The sequence below is a fragment of the Zingiber officinale genome, chromosome 4B, assembly GCF_018446385.1.
Source record: "Zingiber officinale cultivar Zhangliang chromosome 4B, Zo_v1.1, whole genome shotgun sequence".
NCBI classification, from domain to species: Eukaryota; Viridiplantae; Streptophyta; class Magnoliopsida; order Zingiberales; family Zingiberaceae; genus Zingiber; species Zingiber officinale.
In genome coordinates, this window is record NC_055993.1 from 79,644,446 (window position 1) to 79,657,746 (window position 13,301).

Sequence of the window (13,301 nt, forward strand, 5' to 3'; positions counted from 1 at the left end):
TCATAAAAGATAAGTCAAGAGGTACCCGCCTCCAATAGAAAGGTCCAATCCGATCCAAATCTGACGTCGTGATGCCGTCTCAATCAAAGTCCTGTATCAATATATTTTATTTAGCTAAATTCACATGGATTAAATAGCTAATAAAATCCCTAAAACAAATTAAGGAAACCTCAATCCAACGATAAATCTAAATCTCGATTCATCAAATCCATTTGGTTTAGTCAGGTTAAATCCAACATTCCTAACTCATCAAATAAATCCAATGATCCTAAATCAATAATCAAACACTCCACGTATGATAATCAATTCAATGAGCCTAACGACAAACATACCTTTATGATATTCAACCAATCCCATTTACACAAACCATAATAGACTTTCTCAAAAATCCAGGGTTAACATCAACAATTAACAGACCAAATCTAATGTAGAAATAAAATCAAATCTCAACATGTCTTACCCCGAGTTTAGCAGCTAGGGGTACTGGAAATGACTCACGACCAACAACAACAAACAATCCACTATTGTCCTCTACCTGCTTCCCTTGCAGCATAACAATCCAATTAATAAATCCACCAATTAGTCTTGTAATTCAAATCAAACTTGATTCTATAACCTTACCACAGATTTATGTCGGCAATGCCAGAGCCAACGATGTCCTAACTCAACGACAGATGCTGGCCGCTTCTGGTCGCAACAACACCACATCATGCAGCGATGATGGTTCTCAAAGAGGTTGGAACAGCCCAATCTGGCGGTCGGCAGTGGCGCGCAGAGACAAGTCTAGGGCACATAGAGGAGATGGTGGTGCTTAGGGCACAGATTGTAGTAAGGGTGGCTCGTGAGGGAGAGGTAGAAGCTTTCGGCGGAGGTGCAAGAGATCCGGCTGTGCCAGGATGTTTCGGGCGGTGCCGGGCGGCTACGGCACAGGCGCTAGGGCAGAGGAAGGCAACTCTGCTCGGAGGCCGGAAGAAGAAAACAGAAGGGAAGCAAGGGTTCGGCCGGCGGAAGATCGCGGCGTCGCGTCGGCCAAAGGAGAGAAAGAGGGCGTCGGGAGGCGCTAGGGCACAGGCGACGTGCTAGCTTCCTATGGACGATGATCGACGCTCGGCTCGACATGTGGCGGGGCAAGGGGCGTCGTCGGGTGGAGGACGAAGAGCTCGGGAGGAGTTGAGGAGGGAAATCGACGCCGAAGGGGTTTAGGGCACGCACACTGTTCGGTGAAGGAAATAAGAAATAGAAAAAGAAAAAGAATTTAGGAAAATAAACATTTCCTCGTTAAAAGCAGGGTAACCCAAACAGGTTTCCCCGAGGCCCAGTTTTCATCCCCGTAAACCCGTCCATACGAGCTCTGAAAAATTCCCGAAAAATTTCCAAAAATTCCATAATATTCCCTTATCATTATTCGCCATTTTTCCGTTATTTTACAAAGGCAGCCCATTGTCATGTTCATGTTATGTAGTGTGATTACCATACGATTTAGTGCATCAATGGATTTATTGCCACACCAAAATGACGCTTCAAGATGAAGGTGTATTCTTGTAGGAACTTAACCCACTTAACATGTTTGGTACTTAAATTCTTCTGATTTGGATGAAACTTAGTGTCTTATAATTAGAGTGGAGATGAACTCGTGTGAAGCAATAGGTAGTAGAGCCAATGTTTAACGACATGAACAATAGTGGAACTTTTCATCGTAGGTTGAATAGCATTGCCTAGTTTTATTGATTTTTTTTGTTAAATAATGCAACCATATACCATTCTTGGTTCAATATTCCTTCTACACCTACCCAAGATGCATCACAAGACATTTCAAATGATCTATGGAGGTAGAGTGTTAAAGAACATGGGCCTTATTCTCCTTTATTTAATCTCCCCAAAGGTTGTAGAGGTGGAATTTTAAAACATTGAAACTTCCCTTTCTTAAGACATTTGATCTTAGGATCCATGATGGTGCTAAAGTCCTCAATGAAGTGCCTATAAATGGTCGCAAAGCCATGAAAAGTTTGGGCCTCTTGAAGGGTGTGCGGCTTGGACTATTTGTTAATTACTCTAATATTCTCTCGATTCATTGAAATGCCTTATGCAAAGAGCATAAATTTGAGGACCTGAGTTATGAGAAGGAGCACTTCTTCAAATTGACACATAACTTTTCAGAATTAACAAAAACAAGGACGACTCATATGCTCCCTAATAAAATCTCTTTGTAAGACTCTCTCAACTTGCCTATTCAAATTCAGCATGCTCTACGATCAATATGATAGTGTCGAAGCTTAGTTAACTATCACTTTGGGATGAGATTTATGGTGTGATGGTCAGTGCACATAGGAAGAAATTCATCAAGTAATTCTTCAAGATTTATATCTTGGAAGTCATTTAAAATCTTATTAACCATAGGGGATGATACCTCACAAACTCACTAGGGTCGGTTGTAACGACCAAAGCCACTAATGCTACATTACACCCAAATCCTTTTCTCCTTCATATTGAAATTGTGTGAGAAGGTGAAAGGGTTGTTTCAAAGATTGGGCTAGTCTGGCTGGTGACTTAGGTTTGAACTTGGGCGTGTTAGAGTTGATCCAAGGGAGAAGGCTATAAGTGATAGAATGGAGTAATGTGGGCATTAATTTCTCTCACATGATATTTCATGATCCCACAGAATCATTGGAGCATTGAATCAGGATATATGATTGGCCAAAATGGTTGTTTTTCAATTATTACTACTTTGTTTTTTCATTTTGAAAGATAATGCTATCCAGAATGCAAATTATAATCTATGAAAATATATGAAGGAAAAAAAATGGAAAAAATTGGCAATCTAGAAGATTGTTCCAACCTAATGAAGCTAAAAACACCAATATAATAATATAGAAACAATAATACTCCAACAAAAAGATCTACAAGATTACTCATATGGATGAGAGCTCAGGAAGAGAAGTGTGGAAATGTGTTCTTCCAATTTCCATCTTACATAGTCAAGTTTACAAATGGTTTAGGTGGTACTTGTCCTCCATGAGTAAAAGGATCAAGAACATAGCTGCAAGGAGATCATTGAAGAGTGGTTTTGTTCAAGAAACTGATCGAATAGGACCTACACTATGCTAGAATAACACTGTGTATTCATATATCAGTGTTGAGGATCATGTTTATAATGTTGCTAATCTATCTAATTAAACAACTTAAAAACTATCCCATGCTATATTTGGTGATCTACCATTCAGTAATTTTAACACTGGATCGGCTGGTTAAGCCGGGATTAGAAGATTAAAGGGGAATGCATCAGGTTTTAGAAACAATGCTGCCAGTAACTGCTTGCAAGGACAACAGCAACAAGAGTTCAACTTAAACTGTTTTTGGTAGAGATTTTCCAACCTTGCAAGTTGCAACTGCCTACATAATAGAGATCTCAAAGGACAACAAGAAAATTAAGTAAGCTGTTGGATAAGTCCAAAAGATGGTTGGTCCTAAAACCTAACACTCAGAGGAGAGGAGACCACACTATGAAGCCTGATCCAAGAGAAGATACAAGGACACCAAATTATCATAGTATTTCAAACTGATTGATTTGTTATCAGGGCAAAAGCAGACGGAATCTGCAAGTGACTTTGAGTTAGTGTATCAAGGCAAAAAGTTTCTTCAATTCCATACACAAGGACAAGTAAATATGTTATCACTCCAAGTTCATGATAACTGTAGTAAGGAAATAGATGTGAATTCCAAATTAAAGAATTTATTGAAAGGGCAACACTGACAGATATTAAGACATCAAAAAAAAAAAATGCTTTAACTACCTGATGGAGATGTGCCAAATAGAAGTCGTTGTCTTGAATCTTTAACATTCAAATGATATCAAGAGAAGCAGCTAGCGATTGCATGTGCAGGTTGCCTCCGACCACCAGCCGACAACGGCAACCTCCAAAATCCCCACCATCTTTGTCTCCCATCCCCATCCTCATCCTCATCCTCATCCTCGTAGCTGTCTCTTCTATTAAGTCCCACCTACTTTATACTTAAAAAGTTACTTCCACTCAAATGGCTCTAATTTAATTTTGCCGGCCCATTAAAAGCCCAATTAGTAACGCCGTCCGACATGGGTCGTCCAAATTAGAAAAAACACAAAAGTTGAGGGTGGAACCAATGTTCTAATGGGCCGGGCGCTGACCAAGCTCGATCGGCCCATTTATGATCCAGTCCCTAAACCTTAAAAGAGGGAACGCGACATAAAACCACCCCGGTTTTTGGTTTCCTCCGCCGATCGATCGATAGAGAAAAAGCAGCCCACGGCTTCCTTTACCTCTCGCCATCCGCGGATCTAAGCTTCGATCTCTCCGACTGCTCCTCCGATGGCCTCGTCCTCCAACGATTTCTCCACCGCGTAATCATCGAACTTATTTGCTTGCGTATTTATTGATTCTAGAGTTCGCAGTTTTGTCATGGGCCTGATCGATTTGTTCCCTTTTGTATTGACGAAGCGATGGCGCTGTCATGAGGAAAAAGAGAGGGCCACAGTTCAAGTTCCTAGTTCCTCTCGTATACGCTCCCGTTCTTCCTCTCAGTACGCTCTTCTTTTTCTTTGCTCTTTGTTAGTGTTGATTGTTTATCCTTCTGAATCTGGAGGCAACGACATCATACAGTTCGAATTGGTCTGAGGCACAATCCTGTGTTGCGGGATAGGGTGTTCTTCGGCGCCCTGGCTGTTGCCTTCGCTCATGGAGCATATTTGGTGTATCCTTTTGGTCGGCGCTATGAGTGACCTTTATTTCCGATTTAAGTGTTTTTTTGTTTGTTCTTTTTATACGATTCTTCTTTTTGGCAATTGAAAGTTATTGTTTGTTCTTTATATACGATTCTTCTTTTTTGGCAAGGGTTGATGTAAATATTAAAGGTCATGATTAGTTCTAAATACTCCATTGTGGATCCGTAATGAAATGAAATTCTAGAACAACTTACTATAAATGAGAGCAGACTCTTTATTTGGAGGTAGCCAAAGTCATTCTTTTGATATGGACGGATTGGATTGGAAGTTTGCTCTACTTGATAGAAGATGTGGCATCGACTTGTTTTCAGGTAGGAGAGCAAATAAATGGAAGGAAGAAACTGAATCAAAGAGATATTAGAGCACTCTGGTTGAGAACCTAAGTGATAGGGTTATTTAATTGAAATTCCAGATGCTACAGATACGATCATACTTCTGTGAATTTTTTATCAAGTAGTCTCTATTTTTTTGAGTGGATAGAAAATTAGGAAAAATGTTGCAGGAGAGGAAAAAAGGAACGTGAGAAAGAAAGAAGAAAAATCCAAGAATTATGTTCTTCTCATCAATTGTTTTTTTTCCCCCCATTTGTGCTTTATTTTTCCCAATTTCTTGTGTTACATTAAACACATGCATATTGACTCTTGTGAGTTGTGACCACCTTTCCATGGTTGCATCCCCTTTGGGGCATCACTACCTTCATACTTTGGGGAGACCCTCCTTTCATGCCACCATTGTTCTCACATGAAGATGACTGTTTCACACTTACATGAGATCATGTTGTCATTAAAGGTTCTGTGAGGTATGTTGCTGCCATTATGTTGGCAGAAAACTCATTTTATTGCTCACTAGCTCTAGCATGAAAAAAAAAATTCGTTCAATCACTGTGCAGGACTAAAAATGCAGTACCATTCTAGTGTATTATACCTTGTACAGTAAATGTTCCTGAATACCTAATCTTTGTTAAACTAATATTTGTTATTCGTTTAGCCTAATAAAACTGAGCAATTTACCTAGGTTCTTTAAGATCTTTTTATTTTCTACTTTTACTTGTAAAAATCTGTTTACACTACCCTTTTGCATGCTTCTCGTTGTTAGTATACATTTCTTTGTGGTTATCTTGCTTTTCCTTGATACATGTTTCCAGGAGTGATTTGTACGACATAGAAAGCAAGTGACCTGCACAAGCTGTTCATTGGAAAAAGTTAACAAGTTTTTTGAAATGTCTATCTTTTGATGTTAGGCAAGCATTGGCCTTCGAGTTCAACAGACCTGAGTTGTACTTTGATAAATCTGTTTTTTTTTTTTTATGAATTGTCTGGTCCGTAATGTTTATTTTCCATCAAATGCAATTTCTATTGTTTGTTCTGAATAATTGATATTATATGTCTGTGCATTGTCATGGGACTGCTCAAAACAGTGAGGAACAAGTAGAACCAATGTTAGGAATGAGCTTGGTAATTAGTATTGTTTGACTTTGTCACTCTTTAATTGAGGCTTGAGAGGCCTCCATAAGATGTGTGATATTTAGGATCCTTACCAACTTCAAGATTCGATGGAGTCTATTGTGAGCTATTGATTTGATATATGAAATTATGGCAATAGCTAGGCAATACCATTACATAGTGATTCGATTACTCAACTTGTAGCCAACGCTAAGCTACGAGCAAGCATAAGTATGTTTGACCCTTTAAAATTGCGTTCAATCTTACAATTTAGAACACCGAATCAATTTTGAATTGTGTAAGGTCTTTTTTGCAGTGAAATTGGAGCAGAAGTATAGGGATTGGAGTAGGATTGGTAGAAGCTTTGAAAGGTTTTAAACTTTTTTTTAATATATCAAATTTATTAAATTGAAGTCTATTTAAATATCTATAGTTGATTATGGGATGAAATTCGTAATCGATAAATTTCGGAATTAAAAAAAATCATTTAAAGCTTTTTTTAGGTTCTAAAGATTTTTAGGTTTTTTTTACAATTATTTTTGAACTATTTTGTAATTTAAATTATTTTCATATTTTATCGATTATTTAAATATCTATTTAATTATTTTTAAATTATTTTTTTATCACTAATATTTTATCATTTTATTTTTTTTAATGATAATTTTTAAAATGTCTATTGTCTTTAAATGATTATATTTGACATTTGTGTTGAATTAAAAATTTCAATAGTTTCCACTATGTCACTATTTTGTTAGCTTATAAATTGAATCAAGAGAATATTTTTGAGATTTAATGTGATTATTGTTGTTAAATTTTAAGGATTTTTTTTATAGAATTTTATCATTTTAGGATCCTGATCAAGTTGACCCTAACTTGATCCTTTGTAAGATTACTCGGCTACTTGATTGATGACGAGCGGACATAGTATTGAGGTCAAGGCAAAGTTGCCAAGCTCGCACCACGAGTAGGGCTGCAAACGAATCGAGCCGGCTCGCGAGCTTTTCGAGCTGGCTCGAAAAATATTCGATTCGTATTTGAATTTATCGAATTCGAGCCGAACTCGAACATGTTCGAACTTTTTTTCGAGCCGAACTCAAACCCAAATTATATTGTTCGAGCCGTTCGCGAGCCGCTCGCGAGCCGTTCGCGAGCCGCTCGCGAGCCGCTCACGAGCCTTAATATTTATTAATATAAGTTAAATATATATTAAATAAATAAATTTCGAGTCTTTCGAACCTATTTTCGAGTAATAATTCGAATAGTTCGCGAACATGTTCGAATATTTCGAGCCGAATTCGAACTCGAATCCTAATTCGAACCGAACTCGAACCAAACATTTTAAAATTTTCGAGCTTCGAATCGAGCTCGAACTCGAATATACCTATTTCGAGCCGAATTCGAGCCTTAAATTTTTCAGCATATTCGGCTCGATTCGATTCGTTTACACCCCTAACCACGAGTGATAGGCAAGCGTGACTCAATGTAGAGAAAGGATAGAAGCTCCAAATTGATGAGAAAAGGGCAATCTCATAATTTTTTTCTCTTAATTATTTTTCTTCTTCAACTCCGTAAGTAAACCAACTTCCCTAACTGCTTCCCTTTTATCCTCTTTACCCTCTGTTTGGGGGCTAGTGAGGGAAGCGAAGCGAAGGGAAAATAAGGGGAAGAAAATTTTTTAACTTTATTTAGGAGAGAGTGAGCTAAAAAAATGAAACGTAAAGAAGGATAAGCTTTAACCTTCCTTGCCTATGAAATAGAAGATTTGTTTACATCTCAAATTGAAGTGTAAGGGTAGGAGGAATTAAGAAAACTTTTATTCAAATTATATCCTTATTCATAATATTAATTTCCAAGTGTTATTTTAGGTTTCTTTTATTCCTCATGTTACACTGTTACTTCTTATTCCTCATTCCACCGCTCGACTAGACAACTACACAACTCACACTCCACAGCATTGATGTCGATGTCAGCCCTTATAGCATATCTCTCTAAAGACAGATAATCCTAATTCTTTCTTCTTCTACTACTACTTCTATTCTTTACTGTGTATCACTTTTTCTTTGTTTAGTTCTTCTATTTTCACTAATGGTCAATAATACTCGATGATATAAGTTCAAATTATTAACATGTCATTTGCTTACAAATTATAGGAATAAATACATGAAAAGTTGAGGTTTTGACTAAAATTTATTTAAAAACCAAAATATTTGAGACGAGAATTCTTTTCAAGAAATACACGGGAAATTTTTTGTTGTGTATGAAGAGAAACATATTCTTCTCTTTAAACAATACAAAATGAATGTTGTTAATGGTCTTTCTAAGAGCTTTATTCGGATATTTAGCCAAAGTTTTTCACCGCCTAAGAACAAGATGAACACAAAAAGGAGCACAGATCAATTGAATGGAGTTAATGCAGTATACCAAGAAAAATAGCTAGGAAATTCAACTTCACCATCCTATTCGCGATGACATTATGAGTTTATATTAATTACTAGGAGATTACGAGTAAGCACGTTGCACCACGAGATAAGAGGAGGTGACTATGCTAATGGGTGGGATTTCTTATTTTAATCCACAATATTGACATTCATAGGTTATCGACTCGACGGTTATTTGGATATTAGAGTTGTTTTTTAAATGACACGGTAGATTTAGATAATAAGAGTAATAATAAATATATTTTTGAAAAAAATAAATCAAATTATTTTATTAATAATTTAAGTTATCCCGCTATAGAATCCAATAATTTTGAAGATCACGGATCTGATCCTATAAAAATTTTCCACCGAATAATAGGATAAATTTAAAAGCACGAATAACCTAGAGGAAAAATTTTAATCAATCATCAAGATAAATATGAAAATGTGAACTAACTTATCACTTACGGCCAACGTTTTAAATTTGTCTTCCAAGTGGAAGAAATAATTTCACAATAAGTTGTTAAAAATTGATTTGTGAATATCTAATTAACTAGCAAAACGAGAGTTATTTTATTTTATTTTTAATAATTCAGATATTCAATTCTTCGAATTGATTAATCTTGAAAGCGACCGATCTAGTCCAATGAAAATTTTTCATCGACCACCAAGATAAATAAAAATTGCTCATGAAAACTCATCTAAAATGATCAACATTTTTAGAGTTGTCATTCCATTAAAAAAGAATTCCTATAATGTACTATAGTTGAGATTTAATCTTTAAATGTCTAGTTAACCATTTGAAAAATCTAACCGCTGCACTATTATTTAGAGACTATTTTATTTTATTTTAGAACAAATCCCATGTACTTAGCAGACACACACATTAAAAAAAAAAAATGATAATCTCAATTAAGTTCATTAATTATTCCTGGGATGGCAGATCCAGCTTAAGGAAATTTTTCATCAAGATGTGCGTTTGGTTCAAGTTATTACACATAACCTTGGTTATGTGATTACCAAGTAATCACATAACCAAGGTTATAGGGAATGAAACATAACCATTGGTTGTTTGGTTCAATTTAGGCAATCCAATAAAATCTTGTTTGTTTGGAGGTTTTAGTATATAATCTAATATGATATTTTACCATATTACCCTTGATTTAATAATGATAATATTATATATATATATATATATATATATATAATTAGATTTTTTTGTTTATTATTATTATTATTATTATTTTATATTTTATGATTTTTTGATTTAATAATGCCATTAGGCTCGGCATGTTGACACAACATCAAAACCACCATATCGTTCTAGGCGAGATACCCTAGCTCAAAACAGTATTTTAAATCACTGTGTGATTAAAGGATGCAGGACTCAGAAAGAAAAAAATGAAATATGGTAGCTCGAACTTTAGCCATTTAATCTCATCAAATAATCTTGCAAAACAACAATATGCAAGGAAGGCAAAGAGATTGTAATTTGTAGTTCAAAGCAAAGTACAGAATAATGAATTATCAATAGGAAAAAAATAGACAAACAAATGTAATAAGTAAAATTGGTTCCATGATAAGTGGAAATGAAATGCAATGGATGAGAAAGACACTTTCAATCCAAATCGATTGCAGGAGTGGACTTTCTTGTATAGTTTCAAGTGTCAGCAAATTGTCATCAGATTGTAAACTTTCTATAAGTTGTACTGCAATTGTCTCATCTCGTGCAAGCATTGCATGACAGAGACAAAATGTGTAACTAAAAGCTGGTTATCTACTTCTTATGCGGTCCCTGGACGAAGTAACTGAAAATGGGCAATCGGAGACAAAATCACAGAATTGACATTTCCATTTCTCATCCTCTGACACAAAGCTTGCTTCCCTGTATCCCAACCAAAACTCAAGGCCCCTGTTGATCTGTGTCTTAAGCCAATTAGAATCATAGGGAAAATAGTATTCTTCTAGTAATGACTGATCGGATTGCAACTCGTATCTGCATGAATAAAGCAATGTACTGCTAAGTTTGTCATTAGTTGAAAGAAAACACTTCATTGTAAGTCCATCTTGTGGTTGTTACCTCAGGAGGAGTTGTTCGTCGGATTGGGATAGCAAACTAGACGTATCTCGGAAATGAGATAATTCATCATCAAGAGTCTGTAGGCAATAAATAAATGAGATCACAACCAAGAGCAGCACCTTTCAACCCACATTTGCTGCATTTTAACTTTGATGCTCGCTTTAGTTCTAACTCAAAGTTTTTCACGATTTCTCTAGAAAAATACACTTGGGGAGCCCTAAGTACACAATCACCAAACAGAAAAAGGATCAGTAAGGAAGAAGCATAAACCATCTAAGCTCCAAAACTCCAAATGATAAGAAGGAATCGCTGAAGGCACAAGAATAAACACTAGATATGGATTTAACTAGTGATGTAACAATCGGTGGAAAGAATGTGACAAGCTAGAAAATTAAATCATCATACGCAATTACTTTAAAATCCCATAATTCTGAAACATTTATCGAAGAAATAACTTACCATACAACGCACTTTTCATGAACATATATTCCATCAGGCTGGTTTGCTTCCTCCAATGCAGTGAGTTTTCCATCTTTGTAGCAATACATAGGTCCAGAAGCCTGCAAATGGCAATTTGTTAAAAAAAATATTGTTGCAGAATATCCACTGCAAAAACAATCAGCGGAGGAAAATGCAATGTACCTGCCTTTTTTGAATCGGAGGAAAATGTAGTACCAATGCTGGGTAAGGACACACCATCATCAAAACATAAATATAACAACAAAACTTAATAATATAAACATTTTTGAACCAGCAATACAGACACCAAATACATACTATCATCAAACAAAATACAAACAGAAAATAACATACTATCATCAAGTTCAATCTAAAATGACATTCATCCAATAAGTTTTGACAAACAAATTTTTTTTTTGCAAGATTCTTGTTAATTTGTAGTTGAACGAATGGACCAGATGACTTACCTTGACTAGGACCTTGGATTTCCCCATCACTTTCACCACCTCTCCAACATACGAACTAGGCTTCTGAAGCAGTTGCAGCTCTTCTCGGAGCATTCTGACTGCAACCACAACGTACAACAACAGACAACCAGAAAAGTTATTGCAATGGATCTGACCCTTTCTTATTGCTAAAATCTCTGTTAAGAATCCGAAACTAAATTTCTAGCAGAACAAGTAAAATCACATTGGGAACCACTTCTATCGAGTATCAAAAAACCTAAACCTTCTCAGGATTAGGGCATCGTGGAAAATGGTGGCAAAACACACATTGAGGGTTGGGATTCCTAACCGCGAGAGTTGAGATCGTTCCGTTGGGCCTCGAGGCGCTGGAGGTTGTTCGCCTTCTTCCTGATCTGGAGCTGGAGATCATGGATGTACTGGACATAGTACTGCCGCAACCCCTTGCCTCCGCCTCCTCTCACCTGCGTCGTTGGCGCGCACATCTCGCCCTCCACCTCCACCGGTTGCTTTTTCTCCACCACGGCGGACGCCATCGCCTTCCGCCTACCTCACCGCTGTCGTCACTGCGTCTCGTTTCCCCTTGATTTCGCTCGGCCTTGGGTTCGCAATGGGCACTCTCTCTAGGGCTGATAAATTAGATCGCTACGAGAGGGAAAGGTTGTGCGCGAGAGGAGGAGCGGTGAACAATGGCTAGGTTATTTTTTTTTTTTTGTGAATCGGGAGCCATCCGAATGGCAGATTGAAATTTGATAGATCTGTAGGGTTATTTTTGTCTCAAATGGCAAATAATGAAGGATAATTTTGTCTTAAAATTTTTGTTAACCCCGGAATCAAGGATAACCCCACTTTTCTTAGGTTTTGTGATTCCGGGGTATATGCCCAAATTGCTGATGTGTCAGGCATGCATCATGACTTCGGAATCATCAATTACTTAAACCAAATAAGGTTATCCTTGATAACCTTGGATGGATAACCAAGGTTATCAAGGATAACCCCGAACCAAACGCGTAGAGTTAATTAAAAATGCATACGACAACTAATTCAGAAGTCCAATATCGTTTGATTATGCCCCGAAAAAACGCACACGTTTATACTTTTGAAAGGTGGTAAATCACAAAAAGGCTTCTTCATAGTAGCCATGCAGAAGATGAGGCAAATGATCTTGATCTCTAACAGACGCCATAAATTAAGACGAAACATCCTTCGTGCAAGTCTCACCAGTGAAAAACGACAGACACACCAAATTTAATGATGGAACCAAGGAAAAAAAAATCAGAGCTATAGGAAACAAATAAACAGTGAAAAAATAACAAACAAACAAAAGAAAAGAAATAATACAAGTAGAGCAATAAGTTGGCCTTCTCTTTCTACACAAATATTGTGATTTTCTTAATCTGCATCAGATATTGTCGAAAGGAAGTAGAGCAGTGGTTTACCGTCATCCCTTGTTCCAAATCATGGAAGTGGCCCTGTGTTTTGGAGACCCTGGGCACGCTTGGGCCTCCACTCCGTTTGTGCCCTAAGAACCTCTGCCCCATCCTCCAGCCGTAGAAGATGCTGGCATTCCATGCCAGTCACCGGCGAGTCATCGGCACCAATGCTGGAGACAGCAGTGAGTGACTGCAGCATGCAGTCCCTCCCGCATTCCCTCCGATACTCCATTGTCAAGCCTGCAAGCTC

At 37.1% G+C, this 13,301-nt stretch overlaps 2 protein-coding genes across 9 annotated transcripts; one reads left to right on the plus strand and one right to left on the minus strand.

The window, feature by feature from the left end:
• Nucleotides 1-4,236: 4,236 nt before the first annotated feature.
• Nucleotides 4,237-6,155, plus strand: LOC121975240. The gene is made up of 4 exons (XM_042526770.1): nucleotides 4,237-4,375; nucleotides 4,473-4,555; nucleotides 4,635-4,725; nucleotides 5,901-6,155. Exons 1-4 carry the CDS (start codon nucleotides 4,344-4,346, stop codon nucleotides 5,929-5,931), a joined length of 237 nt encoding a protein of 78 aa, XP_042382704.1. The 5' UTR covers nucleotides 4,237-4,343; the 3' UTR covers nucleotides 5,932-6,155.
• A 3,958-nt stretch (nucleotides 6,156-10,113) lies between these two features.
• On the minus strand, nucleotides 10,114-12,333 carry LOC121975241 (26S proteasome regulatory subunit 8 homolog A-like). Of its 8 annotated transcripts, none has more exons than XM_042526777.1 (6): nucleotides 11,950-12,333; nucleotides 11,622-11,719; nucleotides 11,342-11,375; nucleotides 11,155-11,255; nucleotides 10,696-10,772; nucleotides 10,114-10,611 (listed from the first exon to the last, which is right to left on the minus strand). In XM_042526777.1, exons 1-4 carry the CDS (start codon nucleotides 12,152-12,154, stop codon nucleotides 11,188-11,190), a joined length of 405 nt encoding a protein of 134 aa, XP_042382711.1. In that variant the 5' UTR covers nucleotides 12,155-12,333; the 3' UTR covers nucleotides 10,114-10,611; nucleotides 10,696-10,772; nucleotides 11,155-11,187. The 8 variants fall into 8 exon arrangements, with proteins under 8 accessions (XP_042382711.1, XP_042382710.1, XP_042382708.1 ...); XM_042526776.1 differs by having other exon boundaries at nucleotides 11,338-11,375; XM_042526774.1 differs by having other exon boundaries at nucleotides 10,696-10,912; nucleotides 11,338-11,375.
• Between the last annotated feature and the right edge of the window lie 968 nt (nucleotides 12,334-13,301).

Bases quoted from the DNA above. Each gene is read 5' to 3' on its own strand.
- LOC121975241 (XM_042526771.1), bottom strand. From the start codon at position 12,154: ATGGCGTCCGCCGTGGTGGAGAAAAAGCAACCGGTGGAGGTGGAGGGC. The intron at 11,376-11,621 runs GTAAGTCATCTG...GTCCTTACCCAG, and splicing joins AATCCAAGGTCCTAGTCAAG to CATTGGTACTACATTTTCCT. The intron at 10,913-11,154 runs GTAAGTTATTTC...TTGTGTACTTAG, and splicing joins CATGAAAAGTGCGTTGTATG to GGCTCCCCAAGTGTATTTTT.
- LOC121975240 (XM_042526770.1), top strand. From the start codon at position 4,344: ATGGCCTCGTCCTCCAACGATTTCTCCACCGC. The intron at 4,376-4,472 runs GTAATCATCGAA...GTATTGACGAAG, and splicing joins TCCAACGATTTCTCCACCGC to CGATGGCGCTGTCATGAGGA. The intron at 4,726-5,900 runs GTATCCTTTTGG...ACATGTTTCCAG, and splicing joins GCTCATGGAGCATATTTGGT to GAGTGATTTGTACGACATAG.